This window comes from Diadema antillarum, unplaced genomic scaffold (genome assembly GCF_040938485.1).
Source record: "Diadema antillarum isolate AM-2024a unplaced genomic scaffold, OU_Dant_1.0 seq00000577_RagTag, whole genome shotgun sequence".
NCBI classification, from domain to species: Eukaryota; Metazoa; Echinodermata; class Echinoidea; order Diadematoida; family Diadematidae; genus Diadema; species Diadema antillarum.
This window is the reverse complement of record NW_027271512.1, coordinates 412,418-433,998: the sequence shown is the minus strand read 5'-3', so window position 1 is coordinate 433,998 and position 21,581 is coordinate 412,418. Positions and strand designations below refer to the sequence as shown.

The 21,581-nt window shown below is 37.3% G+C and overlaps 1 protein-coding gene across 1 annotated transcript in view; it reads right to left on the bottom strand.

Annotated features, from left to right (window-relative positions):
* LOC139735422 (lethal(3)malignant brain tumor-like protein 4) overlaps positions 1-21,581 on the bottom strand; it is a 50,581-nt gene that overhangs the window by 26,250 nt on the left and 2,750 nt on the right. The window contains exons 2-4 of the mRNA XM_071646175.1: positions 8,419-8,630; positions 1,838-2,010; positions 1,614-1,799 (exon numbers count right to left, since the gene is read on the bottom strand). Of these exons, the coding sequence (XP_071502276.1) occupies positions 1,614-1,799; positions 1,838-2,010; positions 8,419-8,557 (498 nt within the window). The 5' untranslated portion in view covers positions 8,558-8,630. The remainder of the gene's footprint in view (positions 1-1,613; positions 1,800-1,837; positions 2,011-8,418; positions 8,631-21,581) is intronic.

Here is a 21,581-nt window from a genome sequence, read left to right as displayed (position 1 = left end):
GGATAAAGGTGGTGGATGCTTCGACAGTTCGTAGTCTCGCCGCATCAGACCAATCACTTAGCAAAGATGATAATCTCACCGCATCAGACGTTAAGCTTTTACAGCAAAGACAATAGCTGCATCCTCTGCCTAGATCATAGGCTACAATTGCAAGTGCAGACATACATGTTGGAAGTGGAGCTGATAGAATATTCAATGAGAACAGAAAGTTGTACAGCACAAGTGGAAATGTTGACAGGATTAATTCTTCACATTGGGCAAATGTAAATGCATTTGATAGCTTGTTTATAATTTCACGGTGGTTATATGTGACCCGCTACAACAAAAGGATCCGAAAGCCGGGGGGGGGGGGGGGGGGGGGGGGACAATTTTCTGAAAATGACATGACACTATTCCCTTACTCTTCTATTTTGATTTCATACAACACAACTCATAAAAGTACTCGGTTGCGGAAATATCGATGATTTTATTAGTGCATGTCTATGTCAAGTGGTTGAGGAAATCAGAGTTTCGAGAAAAACGTCTTGAAAGTTTTCCCTCCGACGCTACATGATCAAGGGGAGGCGAGAAAGTTTTCACCTCTTGACAATAGAAGTTTTGCTCCTAGCGACCTCTGCGATGTTCATTCAAGCTTAGCGCCAGCGGTCTACGCACGACCAATCAGTAATCAGGATGCCACGCACTGACCAATAAGATCACTCCTTTGTTGCTATGGGCGGAGTCTAGTTGCGGCGCTAAATCCAAATCTTCAGACACGTTACTGTTACGTTGAAAGTCGGAAATCATGGCCCAGAGAAACGCTAATTTCTTGCCTTTCGTTTGATTATTTAGCTTCGAATTTCAGCAGATGATAGACAAAACATTAGACTACAAAATTATGCCGAAACTGAAATCCGATTGTTTTGACCAATTTTGATGATGTGACTTCAAACTCGATTTTCTCGGCTCAGCCGTCAGCAACTTTAGGATCCTTTTGTTGTAGCGGGTCATATATGATTTGAGATTTAATTCTTATAAATTACAACATATTTCATTCCCGCATGATTTTGTAAAGAAATTTCCTACTTACGAAATATTCCACTTTTACGGCATTGACAATGCCACACTAACGTAAGAGCAATTCTTTAGAACTAGTCAAAATGATTCTTTTGCAAGTGCAATAATCATCTTGGATCCATGACTGTGACGATATCATGCTGTACAGTGTATGGAACATTGTATTACACCAGTATTCAATACCAATTGGCCTTCTGGCATTTTGCCCTGTTTTGTTTTGGGGTTTTGTCCTCAAGTAGTGTCAAAGATGATATGAAAGCTTAGAGTCTGGAAAATTCAGAAATAATGAACTACCACTGAAAAAAAAAAATATATGTATCAATGTTTGACTACTTGATAAACCTTTCATGACAGGCCACTATATATGCATCAACATACAATGTAATACACTGTATGGCTTGGCTAAGGCTATTAAGTTTTGTCTAACCTTTTTTTTTTGGGGGGGGGGGGGGGAAGGGGGGGATAAAGTGGATTAGTCAAACACCCACAGATGAGGCTGCATATCTGAGTCTCAAAAGGGGGAGGAGAAAGAAATAGTGTTTGCACTGAACTCTAACCTTCATATTGCTGCCCGGGAGTGATGCGATCCCATTCTTCCACTCCATCATGGTATCAAAGCCCTGGATTCCACCGTCTCCGCCTCCTCCCGCATCCCCCTCCCCTCCCGTCTCCAGCTCCATCGACATCTCCATCTCCATCTTTGTCCCCTCCTCCTGTTCCACCCCCTCCTCCTCCTCCTCCCCCTTGGGAGGTGAGATGGTGCTGGGGTTGGGAGTGAGGCAGACCCCTCCTCTGCATTCCCCTTGGCTGCAGCGTTGCCGGTGGCGATGATGCCATCCTGCGTACTTCCCTCCTCTTTTACCTCCTCCTCCTCTTCTTCTTTGGTCTCAACAGGAGCATCTTCAAGTGTTGGCATCTCAGAGGTTTGGTCATCTGCTTTCTGCCCTGTTGTCCCTTTCAACAATAGGCAACAATTTTAATTAGAAAATGATTCATGATGGTCGTTTGGTTTGTCGTCTGAATATTTCACAATTACTGGTAACATACAAATCAGATAAGAGACAAATCTGCAGTAAACTCTGCAAAACCAGGAGAATAAACCTAGAAGACGAAAGTCAAACTGCACATCAGCAATGAAATAAGCCAAATGTCCAAAGTAAAATCAAGTACATGTATATAAAAGAAAACCATATAACATGGAGCACATTGACCGCACTTGAATTTTTCAGTACCTCAACCTCAATAATATGTAACATCACAGGCACCTCAAAGAGATTAGTAGCCATTTCATTCAGGACTACAACGGACCAATATAACATCACTTACATAGCACTACTTTCAGTTTTGTTTTGTTTTTTAATAATAAAAAAGACATTATTTCTACTATGACTGCTCATGATACATGATGGACCTCATGTTTTACACATATCTCACCCATGAAAAAGAAAGACCTTAAACTTCTCAAAATTTCAAGAAAAATTCACAAGCCATGGCAGACCTGTGTAAAAGATACTGCATGATCATGTAAAAAGAGAAAGAAAAAAAGGCAACATATTTTAGAAGCAGGTACAGTTGTAGCAAAGGCGATTAACATGGTAATTTTGATAAACAAAACAGATAATTATTACTGATCAAATCAAGTGGATGATAAAACATCTATACATTTAAGAAGATATAATAATACCTCCAGGGTAATCTTTGTGTGTGGAAGAGGTTTTTGTGAAGTACAATTTAGGAAAAAAAAAATATGACAAGTTCAACCTTTAGTAACCCATCAATACCACATTTTTTTAATGCCTATCACTACAACTGTCGATGCCACAAAAGTTGAATTGTGTGCTGTTGTTGTGTTTCTTTTGAATCCTGAAGTCTGTTCCATGTGTCACAGAGAAGTTACACTATGATGATTACAATTTATGATAATTACCACTACAACCATAGCAACAGCCACAGTATAAGCACTCAGCATATACCACAGCATGTCATGTACTGGCTGCCATGAATAAAGTGATGATCATGGAAAATAGCAATTGCTGCATGTCTCATCAATTATGAGAGAAGGCCTGACATTGTATGATATTTTCATGATAGTAAGAGAATTCATGTGTGGGTGATCATTGTGCAAACAAAGTGGCAATATCAAGCAGCCTCAGATGAGCAATGAACTGATATATAGAGTTTAATATCAAAGTGTTGCAATAATAGAGAAACCAAAAATAAAAATCAAGAATAGACCTGGTAGTTTGATTTGTTATTTTGAAGGTTTCTCTAAGATCTAAAAATTTGTAAAAATGCTACAAAAATCAGGCAAAAAAGTTTAATAAAGAAGTGAATGGAGGGTCAAAGTTTCACAAAGCTTTATGAAATTATGACATTGGTCATTGTCATAAATGTAAAGTATTGGTGACAATGTCTGGGCCTTAATATAAGATACCAATTTGTTTGCACTTTTTTACATGGATTCATGAAGAAATTATATCCAATGCCATAGCTGTAATGCTTCAGTAATTAATAAAGTCAAGGAGGTCAATGTTACTAAATCAACCCATTGAGGACGGGCTAATTTTGCTACAACACATATTTCCTATAGACCCCTGCTCGAGTATGTACTCGGGACTCGTCCTCAACGGGTTAATGACCTCCCTCCCCCCCCCCCCCCCCAAAAAAAAAGCATTTTCATGCTGTTTGTTTGCGCATTCCAGTGGAAGGGTTGGGATGCCATATTGTTATTGCCATGTCTCATCTGCATTTTTCTTACTCTACTCAAGAACGTTTTTTTTTTTCAGTAAGATATGCTACACTTCAAAGCTTCATAACTTTCTAATTTCTTTGTCCAATTTCAATGAATTCATGCCTTTTTTGGGTTTTGTTTTTTGGTTTAATTTCATTCACATGAGGAAGAATGTCTTAAGCAGTTGGTCACATCATTATGATTTGGTATATTTTCTGCATTTGGTGTAAATATAAAAACCTAATGAGGGGAATAACTGGACAAGGCAAGTGCCAAAATGTGTCTTGCCCATTCGCGTAGAAGAAATTAATGTTTTTCTAAATCCCAGAAGTTCATTGACTACCAGCCCAGTTTGGTCACAAACAGACATAGGGATCAAAAGTTATGAGCCATAATCGAAACGCGCCGTAAAAACTTAACATTGGGCCCTAAAAGTTTGTTGACCCCAGTCTGTGACTTTTGACCTTGTGGTGACCTTCAACCCCCCCCCCCCCCCCCCCCAAGGAACATCTACCATCCAAGTTTGGTCACAAACGGACATATACATCAAAAGTTATGAGCCATAATCGAAACGCGCCGTAAAATCTTCACATTGGGCCCTAAAGTTCATTGACCCCTGCTTGTGACCTTTGACCTTGAGGTGACCTTCATGTCTGGTAAAATGTGTAACTTTGCATAACCACTCTCCCCTCCAAGTTTGATTGAAATTAAAGTCCTCAGTAGAGAGTTATTCAAGTTTTTGTAGCATTACAGACGGACGGACAGACGCTGCAGGCGATCCCTTAGTCTCCCCACACCTCCGGTGGGCTCGACAAAAATACTGTATCACAGAATATCTGCACAACCTCCTATCTGTTGGCAGGATCAGATTTTGTGTGTAGTGTTTTCTGCCTGGGTTTCCACTCAGGGGTCCTGTTCTGGCTGTCATGTAATCAAATATCACTGTATGTGGCACATCTTTGGTACTCCATCATACTCATCTTTAACTGTGTCACAAACAAGGATATTATGGTATTTGCATGGCACTGTGGGTTAAGGAAAGAGATGAAGTCTTAACCCTCTACATGCTTTGTGTGCTGAGTGACTCAGAATACCCCATAGCATTGTACATACCGTCTGAAGTCCCTGGCACAAAAAGGGTTGAAGGCATAATTTACCATTTGCAGATGAAACAAGGAAAAGCAGAAATTACGCAGTGCGTAATATATGTCCCTGCCGGAAGTAGCATTTTGTAGCAAAATATACAATACAGGTCAAAAATCAAGGTCAAAGGTCAAAGAAGTCAAAGGTCAAAATTCTGTGTACAAGTTTTGAAGCCCTCACCTAGTGCCATCTCATAAAGCAAACGGAATCGAAATCGGGTTAGAAATGGCGAAGGAGTAGCATTTTGTAGCAAAATGTACAATACAGGTAAAAAAATCAAGGTCAAAGGTCAAAATTCTGTGTAGAAGTTTTGAAGCCCTAACTAGTGCCATCACATAAAGCAAACGGAATCGAAATTGGGTTAGAAATGGCGAAGGAGTAGCATTTTGTAGCAAAATGTACAATACAGGTCAAACAAGGAAAAGTAGAAATTACGCGGTGCGTAACATATGTCCCCGCCGGAAGTAGCATTTTGTAACAAAATGTGCAATATAGGTAAAAAATCAAGGTCAAAGGTCAAAGAAGTCAAAGGTCAAAATTCTGTGTAGAAGTTTTGAAGCCCTCACCTAGTGCCATCACATAAAGCAAATGGAATCGAAATTGGGTTAGAAATGGCGAAGGAGTAGCATTTTGTAGCCAATGTACAATATAGGTCAAAAATCAAGGTCAAAGGTCAAAGAAGACAAAGGTCAAAATTCTGTGTAGAAGTTTTGAAGCCCTCACCTAGTGCTATCACATAAAGCAAACGGAATCGAAATCGGGTTAGAAATGGCGAAGGAGTAGCATTCTGTAGCAAAATGCACAATATAGGTCAAAAATCAAGGTCAAAGGTCAAAGAAGTCAAAGGTCAAAATTCTGTGTAGAAGTTTTGAAGCCCTCAACTAGTGCCATCATATAAAGCAAACGGAATCGAAATCGGGTTAAAAATGGCGGAGGAGTAGCATTTCGTAGCAAAATGTACAATATAGGTCAAAAATCAAGGTCAAAGGTCAAAGAAGTCAAAGGTCAAAATTCTGTGTAGAAGTTTTGAAGCCCTCACCTAGTGCCATCACATAAAGCAAACGGAATCGAAATCGGGTTAGAAATGGCGAAGGAGTAGCATTTTGTAGCAAAATGTACAATATAGGTCAAAAAATCAAGGTCAAAGGTCAAAGAAGTCAAAGGTCAAAATTCTGTGTAGAAGTTTTGAAGCCCTCACCTAGTGCCATCACATAAAGCAAACGGAATCGAAATCGGGTTAGAAATGGCGAAGGAGTAGCATTTTGTAGCAAAATGTACAATATAGGTCAAAGGTCAAGGTCAAAGGTCACGACTGAAATTCTGTGTAGAAGTTTCAAAGCTCCCATGTAGTGCTATCATATAAAGCAAACAGAATCAAAATTGGCTCATAAATGACAGAGAAGTAGCAAATTGAAGATTTTGATCACACACGGACGCACACACGGACACACGGACGGACGGACGGACACACGGACGGACGGACGGACGGACACACGGACACACACACGTACGGAGCCCGTTTCATAGTCCCCTGCTCGAACTCGTTCGGCGGGGACAAAAATCAAGGTCAAAGGTCAAAGAAGTCAAAGGTCAAAATTCTGTGTAGAAGTTTTGAAGCCCTAAATAAGTGCCATCACATAAAGCAAACGGAATCGAAATCGGGTTAGAAATGGCGAAGGAGTAGCATTTTGTAGCAAAATGTACAATATAGGTCAAAGGTCAAGGTCAAAGGTCACAACTGAAATTCTGTGTAGAAGTTTCAAAGCTCCCATGTAGTGCTCTCATATAAAGCAAACAGAATCAAAATCGGCTCATAAATGACAGAGAAGTAGCAAATTGAACATTTTGATCACACACGGACGCACACACGGACACACGGACGGACACACACACGGACACACACACGTACGGAGCCTGTTTCATAGTCCCCTGCCCGAACGCGTTCGGCGGGGACAACAAAAACCCAGCATTAGTGCTTCAAAATAGTTCTAAAATGTGAGTTAGGGATAGAAATAACCAATGTAAAAATCTGAACCAGTATAATCGATGTTAAGTACTGTTCAATATACAAAATGTGAACAATAGTTATAATAAAAATGTTTCCAGACTAAACCGTCTACAGTTATGGTTTAATATTAAAGAAAAATACTGATATCTCCTTATATTTTAGGCTTTACTACAAAAATTTCATATGGTAGGATGTTTTGTGATACAACTGACCTACACAAATGCATCAAAAGTGATATCTTGAAAATTCTTTAAATCACTGCTCCCAAAGGTAAACAGGACCTTTAAGGATGCAGTCACTCAGCATCTTCCAGACATGAATATTTTAATATGGTTGAGCAGACATAATGTCATGCCCACCCCACTAACTTTATCTCCTCTATTGCAAAGTGTAAAAGATGCTTTTCAGAACATTATCACAGAACAAAACACTAGAATGTGATGCTAATCATCAAAAAGATTGGTGCTATCATTATTTGAAGCATTTCAGTCATTTTTTGCTATCTGAAGCTTTCATCAATCACATGAAAATCAACGAATGAGAAGTGTAGAACTTTGGATTTTTATTTTGTTGTTGTTTTTTTTTTAATACTTGAATTCATTGCTGGTTTAAAGTCAGTCATTTTCTTCAACAAACAAAATCTATCTGATGGAATGAAATTCACGAGTATAGTGACCTCCTTGGCGCCTATTCCAGCATTGTCATATAAAAATGCAACTACTGCATTAGAAGTGATGTACATAGAAAATGATCAATATGAAAATAAACCAAAAGGTCATCTCACCAGGGATCTTTCATGGCACAGAAATAAATCAGAATACAATCCCAGCATCATGCGATTGTATACGATATTCCATTCCTGCAGAGCATACAATGAACTAGGAATAATACAGGTAAATTTCCCGTACCCTGTACAACTGCAGTGTGACATAACTCTCCATTTTCATGTTTTGAAGTGGGCGTTGTCAACAGAATGATTATCAGGTCAGGAAAAGGTATATCCCCCATCTCACTTTGATATCAATCAATTGAATACAATCTTTCTTTTGTCTTTCTTTTTCATTGTTGTTGTAAAGATTCATTCTGTATTCTACATGTCTGCTGTTGTGGGCAAGTACATTTGTAGAGCTCTGGTACATTTTTTGTAAGCTGATGTCATGTTGTTTATACTATGGGCCTTGACGTGTATGTTGTACGACATGGGAAAATGATCAAATTTTATTGCACGAGGGACCTTCATCATAACATGCAATTTGATAACAACTTACCATGTAGTAAGTATGTACATGCATGAAGCACATTATTCAACATGTTAAGTAAATACATGAATAAATGAATGAATAAATAAACGAATGAATGAATGAATGAATGAATGAATGAATGAATGAATAAATAAATAAATAAATAAATAAATAAAACAAATAAATAAACTAATTGATTAATTAATAAAACAAACAAATATTGGGAATTCTCCCCTCACCCTCTGATCCAATGCCATTTTCTTGGGTTGTTTTTGTTTCTGCAGCCTCAGCTCCCTCCTCCTGCTCACTCCCTTTCATCTTCTTGGATGGGGGTTCCCCTGTGACATCTTCAGCTGGCTTGGTCTCCATGGCGCTCATGATTGGCAGGTCACATCACATGCCACACCCCTCTCAATACTAATAAGCCTGTGATCACCAGGCGATATTCTACCTGTAAAGGTGATACAGTATGAACAAAAATGTTGACAATTTTAACATTTTAGCATAAACATTGGAGCATTCCCTCTAATTGATCAATAATGTATCCCGGCAATCATCCACATGTGGAAAATTAGCCCCCCTCCCACTTCCAACCCCACCCCTCTATCGATCTCCCCCTCCCTCCAGCTAAATACCAGTTAAAGGACAAGTTCACCTTCATAAACATAAGGATTGAGAAAATGCAACAATGTTAGTAGAACACATCAGTGAAAGTTTGAGGAAAATTGGACAATCGATGCAAAAGTTATGAATTTTTAAAATTTTTGTGTTGGAACCGCTGGATGAGGAGACTACTACAGCTTGTGAGTCACATGCGTACAACAGTATAAAGAAAATATAAAGAAAATTCAACATATTTTCACTTTTTTTCACATAATAAAAGAGCACTTGACTTGGCTCTTTCTATTAAAAGGCAGGGGGAATAATATTACCCAGAACATTTGTCGGTAACGAGTCAGGGGAATGTGAACTTTTTTCATAAGATGAAATTTTTGTGAAATTCTCTTTATATTTTCCTATATTGTTGTACGCATGTGACATCTAAGTTATTCACACACTGCAGTAGTCTTCTCATCCAGCGGTTACTGCACAAAAACTTCAAAAATTCATAACTTTCGAACGGATTGTCCGATTTTCCTCAAACTTTCAATGATGTGTTCTACTAATATTGCTACATTCTCTCAATCCTTATGTCTATGAAGGTGAACTTGTCCTTTAATGACAGGACTAGAGTCGTAAAAATCAGGGTTAAGATTAGGGTTAAGATTTGGGTTTGGGTTAGATTTGATTTAGGGTCAGGGGAAGGATAGGGGAGGGGGTATTTGTCCAGGGGGTAATTGTCCTACAACTTATTAATCGAATCACTTCTCATCATATATGACTGGAAAGGCCCTCTGGTAGAACAGTGCTTGCATTGGGGAGGGTGTCAGAGGTAAATAGTCTCAAAATGATCACACTGAGCACTCCTAATGATAATGAGAACAATGAATATATTATGACTACAGTAAATATTTCTACTAATAATAATAGCAGCGAACAGACATGTAAGGATGAAATCATGATATGAAGATGCATGATATCATCATGATAATATCAACGCGGGTAATTAAGTGCTTCATAATTTGGCACAGATGTCAGGAAACTAAATACTGCAATGAGTAGATATTACCCAACTTGTCATCATAGCCTTTCTGTTGGAGAGAGGCAACTGAGTGGGCTGGCTAATGAACAGTAAGTCAGGTTTTGAGGAATTGAGTGAATGTTGACAAAAACAAAAACAACAACAAAAAAAACAAACAAACAAACAAACAAAACATGGCATCTTATGGCTAAGTCCCAGAGGGAAAAAAAAATCGTTCAAAGTGTATGACACCGTATCAACATCCTAATATTTCATTACCCAAATAAACCGGCTGCTGAAGTGACAAAATGACCAAGAAACAGCACAAGGCAAGTGCCGTAATGTGTTTCGCCCACAATCGTACCACACCTTTTTTTTTTTTTTTTGTTCACAAATGGACCTATGGATCAAAAGTTAGGAGTCATAATTAAATGCACAGTACATTGGGCCCTAAAAGTTCATTGATCCCTGCCTGTGACCTTTGACCTTGAGGTGACCATCAACTCCCCAAGTTACATCTACCATTCAAGTTTGGTCACAAATAGACTTACAGATCAACAGTTATGACCCATAATCAAAACGCGCCCTAAAAACTTAACATTGGGCCCTAAAAGTTCATTGACCCCTGTCTGTGACCTTTGCCCTTCTGGTGACCATCAACTCCCCAAGGTACATCTACCATCCAAGTTTGGTCAAAAATACACTTACCGATCAAAAGTTATGGCCCATAATCGAAACGCGCCCTAAAAATTTAACATTGGGCCCTAAAAGTTCATTGACCCCTGCCTCTGACCCTTTCCTTGAGGTGATCTTCATACTTGGTAAAAGGTAAAACTTTGTATGACCACTCTTCCCTCCAAGTTTGATTCAAATTGAAGCCCAGAGTACAGAGTTATTCAAGTTTTTATAGCGCTACGGACGGACGGACGACGGACGGACAGACGCCGCAGGCGATCCCTTAGTCTCCCCTCACCTCCGGTGGGCTCGACAAAAATGCACAGGTTAATCATACAGTCTGTATCTACATGAAACTGTCACAAATCTGCCCTGCAGCTACAATAGTAGTCAATCAATGTTAATCTCTAGACAGAACATCATATAAGTGGGGAACCTCTTTTTGCTCAAAAAAAGAAAGAAAGAAAAAGAAAAATATTTTCTCATGCCGGAACAGACACTAGCACCATTAGGAAGAGTAGTAAGATCGGGATGGAGAGAAAAGAAAAAAGACAAACACAAAGAAATGTCTCTATGCTACGTCACAACATTTTGTATTATGCATGAGCGAGGTAAGAAAAAAAAATCCTGCTAAAGATTTCACACATAAATGATGACAATAGGACAGGATCCTTGCACAATACCAACCACAAAGTTGTCAACAATCCACAGCATACATACACGTAACCACAAATCCTGAAGGCATAAAGGCAAAATCATGGGTGTATATTACATAAAATATTGGATAGTGTAGTGCAGTGACAGGCAGATAATGCAATGAATACCCTAGAAAACCCTACAAATTCTACAACCTACAGTGCGTATTTTAATAAAGGTCTTCTAAAATACTAATATCAAGGCTTCTAGCGTGCTGGTAACTTGACTGAGGAGAAAGTACAACTGAACTACACTGGTGTACTGTATACGCCATATATTTCGCTAGTCTAAATTTTCGCGAATCGAGACTTCCCGACGATTGATATCACGAGTGGTTAAATTCGCGATCGTGGAGTCCTGTACTGAACAGAGAAATATGTATGTGTATGCGTACATCACATTCATATCAGGATCAGAGTTAATATTTTCGCATGTTTTTGATTTCGCAAGCAGCTGACTCACGAAATTCGCGAAAATAAAAACTTCACGAAATATTCGGCGTATAAGTATGTGAATGAGAAGATATTATGCACTTTGATCAGTTGGCACTGTCATGTCACTGCCAATAATCATCAATCTATTTTTACCCTGTCCACAAACTTACATCATCGCTAGACACTCCTAGCTGAGTACATTTGTAATGACTGGAATATTTCTTCTTCTTTTGTTTTTGAAGTACAGTGACCTTCGACCTTTACCACTGACCTTACACCACTATTACTTCATAATGGAAATACATGTAATTTGTCCTTTTATAATATCTACACTTCCCACTTCACTATCACTGCCTCACAGCCCAAGATCAAGTTACAACTGTACATTGTACCCTACATTTGTGCAGCTGAAACTGCAGCCTTTTTTTTTCCTTCTTTTTTTTCCTGATTTTTTTTTTCAAGCTCAGTGACTTTTGACTTTGCTCAGGTGCACCTCATATGCCTTTCTTTATAGTTAGGAAAATCCATTTTCCATTTTTTCTAAATAGCAATAACAGGCACAGCTGTATGGCATGGGATGGGACTGACACGCAGGTGGACAGACAGACGGACTATCCATAAACACTATGCCTCTGTCACCCTTCAGGGCAGAGACATACATACACACACACACACACACACACACACACACACAAAATGTACAATTTCCATGCAACAATTGCAGTCAACTAAAAAAAAAAAAAGAAATCACTCTTTTCTTTAGTCTTGTTTTCCATGGATTGGTGCTAGAACTAACCACATGGTACAAGTCACATTAATTATGTGTATTAAACCATTACAAATATTTAGGTTGATCAGTTTCTCTTGCAATGAAGAACTGTAACCATGCATTCATACCCATACAAATCTGAACCTTCCGCAACTAAAAAGCAACAACCATTTTTTTTTTCAAGTGTACACTATGATTTATGTATGAAAAATGATTCTTTACTAATGATGGTACTCTATGAGGTATTTTACATTGATCAGCCCTCTTTGTGTAGTATTGCACAGCAATATATATTGCCACAGCATTCATAACACTGGTTTTCAAGGTCACGCACATGGCATTTAAACGTCTGATCAAAAAAGGCATGACGAAGAGAGAGGTACATTGTACACAGGACTTATTTCCTCACTTCATGCATGCAATGTACTCCTCCAATATCGCAACGCACCAATGATAACACATAAACATTGTCTACTCAACAGCGCTTGTTAAAATGACACACATCTACCTGTATGACATTCGGTCTCTGAACACTACAATGTACCAGCCTGAACATACATTTGTACATTCACAGACTCATACAACTCTCAAATAGACTAAGCTACAATAACACTGTTCAAAGCCAGAAACTCTAGGAGAGAAAGCCGTCCTAATTCACTAGGATTGAATGTTAAAAAAAGAACCAAAAAAAGAAACCCACACACACAACAACAATAAAGCAAAACACACACACACACACACACACACACAACAAATAATACACAGTCTGGAAGAAGCAATTCTCAACGTCAACAATTACATGTATATCTGACATTGTGCCATCTCTAGACACTGTCTGTGTAAAATACAATACTTTATCGAGAGACCTTGAATCTACGTACCTATTTTGTACATGGACATGTGTGGTGAATGATACATGTATGATGAATGATATCTAGCGTAGACAGAGTTGATAAAAAAAAAGAACTACCGGTACATTCATTTTTATACATATTTCATCAGTGCAGTTGCTCATACACACATTATTTCTGAGTGCACATGAATAAACAATAGACAATTGGAGAGAAATGGAGTTAAAGGACAAGTCCACCTTCATAGATACTGTATGTGGTTTGAGTGAAGGCAACAATAGTAGAACACATCAGTGAAAGTTTGGGGAAAATCAGACAATCCGTCCAAGTTATGAATTTTTAAAGTATCTGCACAGTCACTGCTGGATGAGAAGACTACCACAGTGTATGATGTCACATAGGTACAATGATGTAACGAAAATAAAAAGAGAATTTCACAAAACTTTACTTTTTGAATAAAGTGCACATTTCTTCGACTTGTTACTGACGTATGTTAAGGGTAATATTATTCCCCTTGCCTTCCGAAAGAGAGAAGTCGAGTGTTCTTTTGGTTACGTGAGAAAAGTAAAAATATGTTGTATTTTCTTTATACTTTCTCTATGTTGTTGTACACATGTGACATCACAAGCTGTTGGTACTGTAGTATAGATTGAATCCATACTTCTTACATACACTGTATGTGTACCTCTGTAAAATCTAACACAATTAAACCCACGGTTATGTCCCGTGTATTTACAGAACAAATGTTCTTAAAGATTGAATCCTCAGCTCTGATTTACAAATGTCAATGTTAACATATCTAGAAACAAAAAGATAACTTAATCAAGTGACAAAAGAGTCCACAGAATTGCACCTCATTAGTCATTTTTTAACAATGCCCTAAAATGGTGATTCTCAACTGGTGGGCCATGATGTCAGCCAAAAATGAAATAAAAAAGATTCAGAAAAAATAGCAAGAACCAGAGTGGGCCTTGGGTTCAAAAAGATTGAGAAGCATGGCCCTGAAACATTAGAAAATGATTAACAATACTGCAATATCAGACGAAAAACATTTTGTTTGTATGAAGGACAATGTAAAAAATGTAGCTGAAGATTTCTTTGTGGGTTATTCATATCCTGGATGGACAAATTATCATTTCAGTTTAAAATCTCTCACCTTTTTGGATTATACGACACACAACTTAAAAAGCCTCATTCTAAATCCACATTGGATTATGCACTGCTAACGCTAAAGAAATCCCCTGAAGATTAAACTAGTAAATACAGTGTACTTCATGCATTCACACATACATCGTACAACTCCACTTTCCACAGAGCAAGATCAAATGAAATTGCTTCAAGAAACACATTCAAACATATCACTCCCTTCACAGCTTATGGTAAATTATATTTAAGGGCAAGTCCAAGATAATGTCCCCTCAGATGCTCAAATTTCATCTTGATTTAATCGAAAAGTTATTGATATCATGTTGTAGCCAAAGAGTTAAATTACATATTTCCAGCAAAGAAAATATTGAATTATGCAAATTTATGCAAGAAATATGACCTTAATTTGCATAAAGTAAAAACAAACCTTACGTATGGGACAAATTAAAAATATTCATATAAAATCAGTTGAATTTGTCCTTGACCTAGTTCCTTTATGGACATGACCCCTGTATGAGCTAGTATAATTTCCAATTGGTAAGACAAGGTCAGCACATTAATTATGCAAATTATCCACTTTCCCAGAATGAAGTGTCCCATACGTAAGGATTCGAGTATGTTTTTTTAAGTTTTCTCTAAAGATTTCTAACATTGACCAATCATACTTCAGGAAGTTCTAATTTATTCATTTTAACTCCAGATTAGCAAAACTAAATGTGGAAATTTAATTAGTCCTTCGTCTTATAACTAATTAAAGTTTGCTTACGTATGGGACAAATGCCTTACGTATGGGACATTACATGCAAAGTGAATGGGAAAACCGCCTTTTGACATGGATGCTACGTGTCCTTACATTTGTTTGGTGAATGGTTATCTTTGCACCTACTCTGAAGGATATGTCTATATATCTGCCTCTCCTACTCAGTTGACCTCAGGGAGAGTGTAAGAACAGCATTATTGAGTCATTCTATGATTAAGAAAGGAAAATAAAGAATATTCATTTATTTTCTTATTTTCATTACAGGCTGTGCAGCTGGTCTTCAATTAGCATTCCTCCCTTTAACATTTTGATATTGGATATTTTCTTAATTCAGTTGTCATTTTCAACTTTACCTCTCTACAAAATGACTTTGTCCAAGAGAATGGGATTCTCTGAGTGTCATTTTAGGTGCAGTACATTGTTCAGCATGTACTACAGGCTGTACAGCCTCAAAAGGGAAATCAAAACAATTGTGCTTGTGGAGCTCATCAATGACAACATTACAGGTCTTACTAAATAGAAAAATCACTTGAAGTGACAGCAGGTAACTTTGTCATTACTAGAGTTGATAGGGTTTACTAGAGTTGAAAGGAAAAACCCTACAAGAATACTTTTTATTTTGAGGGGATGTTTAATATTTCAACTGCACACCCTCAGAATATGTCATGACTTTATCAAGGTCATGAACATGATTTCTGAAAATCCGGTAAAATGAAGACTATAGTTTACATTTACCATGAACTACAATATCAATACTGGTTCTCTGGTTGGAGTGCTAAAAACACAAACTACACAAAATATAGGGAATTCATTTTTTTTCTTCTATTTTGTGTTTGAGGAGACAGATGTGCTCTGAGACACCTTCATCAAATCATACTTACTTTGTACCCCACATCTACACGATTATCAACATACATTGCAATCTGGTAGTGTATGATCAAATGAGGTTATTAGAATTTATCAAAATTGTAAGTTTCAGATCAGTGAGTTACTTAAGTGTTTCAAATCTAGAATTACATTTTCTCTTAAGATTTGAATACAAATGATAATCTTTCCTGTTTCACTACACAAGCATTATGTATGTACAAAGTACATGTATCAACACAAATTTTGTGGTCTTTGGTTTCATACAATGTATTGTAGACTTGAAGCCATGCAATTTGAGAGAAAAAAAAAGCCAGCATAGGTACATACATTCTTCTATCTCTTTGTTCTACCACGGCTTTTAAAGTCTAAAAGTTTCATTAAAATTTGATTGATTTTGCAGAAGCTAAAATTCACATGGCAAAACATGACGATTACAGAGCAAAATGAATTACTCTTGTTGTTGTGTTTTGTGCTGCATTTCAAACAATTATAAAGCTCTATAAAAACTTAGACAACTTGCAAGGTAAGCCTAGAACTACCGGTACTGAAAGTACCCACTTCAAACTGTATTTGCAAATTACACGATACATGACATTTGATTTTACAGTTGAAATTATCAAGACTACAAATTAGTCATGGTACATGTGCACGTATGCTACATCAAGGTCACAAGCTAGAATTCACGCATTTTTTTTTTTCAATTGATAAAAATATTGACCAAAGTATTACAAATGGGCTAGAAATAGAGTGTCAGTATATACTGTATCTGTATAGACATCATGAGGACAGTGTTAATGCATGACGGAATCCAAACTAAGATATTTAATTGTAAATTGGTAATTACTTTTATTTGTCTTATTTTAGCTTTTGTTAGGTACCTGAACTGGGAAAGCACCTACTTAGCAGTATATTTCATTTGTTAAATGTTGTAGTATGATTTGTGGAACTGAATATGACACTATGGGAAAATTCAAAGTCATTCCCATGAATACACTTGTGCACTAAAGACATATGTCCCATACGTAAGTTGAGCCATGTCCCATACGTAAGGTGTACTTTCGTTAATTAAACCAACTTCATGAAAAAATGCTTTATTCTTTTGCAATGAAACTTTGCTGAAAGATACTTCAGTATTGTACCTTTCTTCACTTCTAAACAGAACTTGATCAATAAGGTACTTTCAGAGAACTTTCAAGTCAAACTTTTTTTTGAAAAATCCAGTTTTTCTCTGGTCCCATACGTAAGTTGCCATATTTTTCTTAATAAAATAATTAACCCTAGGGTCAAATGACATCAAACTTAAACACAATGTTCTTCTCAGGGATACCAGTCATCCTGATGACAAACAGTAAAATCCAAGTGCTTCTTCATTACTTTTCAGAGGTTTGAAATCTCTGAATGTCCCATACGTAAGGTGCGCGATATCTTGGACTTGCCCTTAAATAATCTTGACTAAAAACAACAAACCTTAATTTTTGTGGCATTTGAAAGTTCCACCAAAAAAAAGTTTTCCCTCAAATGATCAAAACTTCATCTATCCCACAGAAGAAGTCATGGTGAGTCGTGCTGCACTACACTGTGAACTGTATCATGAACAAATATAATGCCAATCACTGTCCCTTTCTAGAAAGCACCGTGCCCGCAGCACTGTGATTCGGAGGGAGATTGTGATTTTGCCTATTGGAAAGTGGCAAACATGCACCTCCCATTCCATGACCTATCAAATGTTTTTGTCTTTCTTTCTTTCTTATCAACAGGGAACATGCACCGATTCCACAAAAATGTCTGTTCTTAACCTTCATAAGGTGGAAGAATGCACACTCATCAATTCTGAGGTGCAGAAAGCTCTGCATTTCCATAATGCATACAAACGCATTACCATATAAATGGTTAAAATGCAAGATGATAACAGAAAATATGATTGAATCTATACTATATGGATGACTGAAGATATAAAGTAATATCAAAAAGGAGAATGAACCCCAGTATATGTGGAATTAATAATGCAGAATGTAACGTCAATGGTGTTTGAGGAAAATAGGACGATATTATTCAAAAGTGGTGAATTTTTACAGCTTTGATACTGCCGAGGCTGGATGAAAAGACTACAACAACTTGTGATGTCACAGTACGACAACAATATAAACTAGAAATGTCACTCTGACTGGTATTGCATTATCCCCCAAATAGATCTGCAGTACAATTGTACATGTACATCTCACAATGACAGAAGACAGATTAACATAATTGGAAAAAAATATATATAACTACAGTTTGAAAGTTTATGGCAGGGCACAACCCCAAAATGCGCTGAGCAGTCGAGTTCCTTTAATCTTCCAAGTTTCATTTGAACTTTGACCCTTGACCTAGAAAAAAACCCAATAGTCCACAACTTACTCTGAAAGGTTAATGCACTATTTGGTAATAACACTAGTCTTACATGTACTTTTCATGACAATAGGATCCTACTTTAAAAGCTATTTTCAAAACATGGCAAAAATAGTGAAATTTTAGCATTTTCACTTTCACCCAAATCTTTTCTACAGAATCATTGTGCAGTAATGCACATCCATATACATACCAAGTTTAGTTAAGTACATATTGAGCTAGTTTCAAGGTATGGAGGGGGAAAAAGGATAATTGCAGCATTAAATAAAAGTGTAATTTTAGCCTTTTAACTTGGCCTTTGACCCTTGACCTCTGACTCCCAAAACCAAAAACTTCCCAAGAGAATCATTCTTGGCAATAAATGTATACACATGAAGATACCCGCCATTTAGGAATATGGAAGAAGAAAAAAGTAATAGTCTAGCATTTTTACTGGACCTTTGACCTTTGACCCCATGGTCAAAAACTTTCCTTCAGAATTTTTATCTATGGTACAACACGCTAAGTTTCATGGAAATAGATTCAGACATAGGGCATTGCTGCAGAGATATGGTAGAAATAGTGAAATTTCAGAATTTGACCTTGACCTGTGACCTTATAGTGCATTCGCCCTCAAGTTCACAGGCCCAGCTTTGTCCACTCTTTCATACATTTGCAAAGTTTCATTTGCATACCTCAAATGGTTCCTATTCAAAGTTACCTTGTCCACAAAAATTGATCACAAATGGACAACCCAAAATCATATGTAATGCCTCCAGCGACACTTCATGGTAGAATTTAAAAGATTATAAAGGGTACTCAACAAAATTTCACTTTTTTGTGAAAAGGAACACCTCCTTCCACTTGTTTTTCACATACAGTGTATGTTGAGTTTTACATTACTTCCCTTGCCTTCTGAAAGAGGCAAGCCAAGCATTCTTTGATTGTGCTAGAAATATGATGAAACATTACGCATCAACCTGTGATAGCCATGTTTAAACAAAGAATATGAACAAACTAGAAATGTTGCTATGGCGAGTGGTATGCCTCCGCCATTAAAGCATGATTCTCCTAATACAAGTTGTAGGTCTACATATTTGTATCTAGTACATCTTGATAATTACATGTGTAATGACAGTTTCACATAATTGGCAAAATATTAAAATGACATGTTTGTCTTTGAATGTTCACTTTTCTTGAACTAGGTTTAATTGGATGAATGGCTATATTTTCTAAGAGAGCATGTATTTGGGGATTTGAGGACTTTCACTTCACTTTTGACCCTTGTATATGTTTATGCATTGAGTAATTCTCAAGGTATGGGGAAAAGGTATAATTTGTTTTAAATCATTAGCATTTTAATCTGGCCTTTGACCCTTGACCTTTCACCCTAAAATTCCCACGAGAATCACTGTCAGGTGGAGCATGCATATTGTAAATATGTACTAAGTTTCACGATGATACCTTAAGCCACTTCCAAGATATGGAGGAAAAAGTGAAATCCAGCACTTTCACTTGATCTTTGACCTTTTGACCTTTGATCTTTTTGGCAAAAAAAAAAAAAAAAAAAACTTCCCAGAGAATCTCTATTGGGCAATACATGTATACACCAAGTTTAAGAAAAAATCCTACAGGCATTGCATAAACATTATGCGAGAAAATTTTGAAGAGTTGACCTTGACCTTTTACCCCTGACCTTTGACCCCATGACCCCCAAATTCCCTAGGTACTCACTGCCAGTCATTACATGCATATGTACAATGTAGTATGTTCCATGAAGATACCTTGAACGATTTCCAAGATATGGAGAGAAAAAATGAAATTTTAACATTTTCACTTGACCTTTGACCCCTTGACCTTTGACCTCATGAGCCAAAAACTCTAACCAGAGAATCTTCATTGGGTAGTTCATGTATACATTGTGTTTCAAGAAAACACCTTCAGCCATATAACATAGATATGGGGGAAATAGTGAAATTTTGAGCATTTGACCATGACCTTTGACCTTGAGCATGTGCACCCAAAAGTTGATAGGCACAACTTCATCCACTCATGCATACACACCAAGTCTCATTAGGATACCTCAAATGGTTTTTCAGTTTAATATGCTGTCCACAAAATTTACTACGGACGGACGGACGGAAGGACAACCCGAAAACATGAAATGCCTCTGGCACCACTTTGTGGCGGAGGTATAAAAAAGAGAGAGACTCAATCCATCATTGGATAATTCTTGTAAAAAGATATAAGAAGATCAACCAGAACGACAAATGAAGTGTGCAACAAAGCCTGATATGCTGTAAATAATTCATGCCGACTTAGAAGTTCATTTTGGCACAAAAGCCAAAGGGACTCTAATTGCCTTGTACAATGTGTATTTCACACAGAGGACCATTTATCATAAATAACAATTGTTGCAATGCAAAGAAACGTAAACTCAAGGACTGTGCACAGATATGCTTTTGATCACATGTACATCCTGATGATTCTGAGGCACTGTTACTGGTATCAGTATAGAAACATTTGGGTCGGTCAGAAAGAATACTAGTACAGTGTACTGCATGCTGGCTTGTTCACTGCAGGGCAAGTTGCATGATTCAAATGCCATTGTCACCTACACTACTGCATGTACACATGAGTGAACTCCCCATACAACACAACTTTTTCTTTGACCTTTTTTTCCCCCTCAGTTTTCTTTTACAAGGCACCCACCATATGAGCTGATGTTCATGAATACAAATCTTAATTCTATCATTATCTGCTTAAAATTTGCATACCCACGGTAACTCCCATCTATAAGTGTCTTTAGCTTGCCTCTGTCATCTTGACATGAACATTACAATCTGTGTATTGATGAGGTACAGGAAGCATCAGAATGAAAAAATAATAATAATAATAACACGTTACCTTTCTGATCATAGCTGATGAATGACTAATCATTTTAACAGTTTTGCTCAACAGCTTTTATACAGTCTGATGCAACTAACATTCCTCACTTCGAACTTTTATTCTTCTCTTACCTCACAGACGAGACCTGACTAAATTTGTGAGCAACGTACGCTTCATGAAAAAAGTCAAAGCATGCCATATTATGACAATCACTATTAGTTAATATCTGCATCATCATTATTGTCATATCAATTGTCATCACTAATGCAACAGAATTTAATTAGTACCGGTATCTATATTATTCTGAATATAATCATCAGTATTACT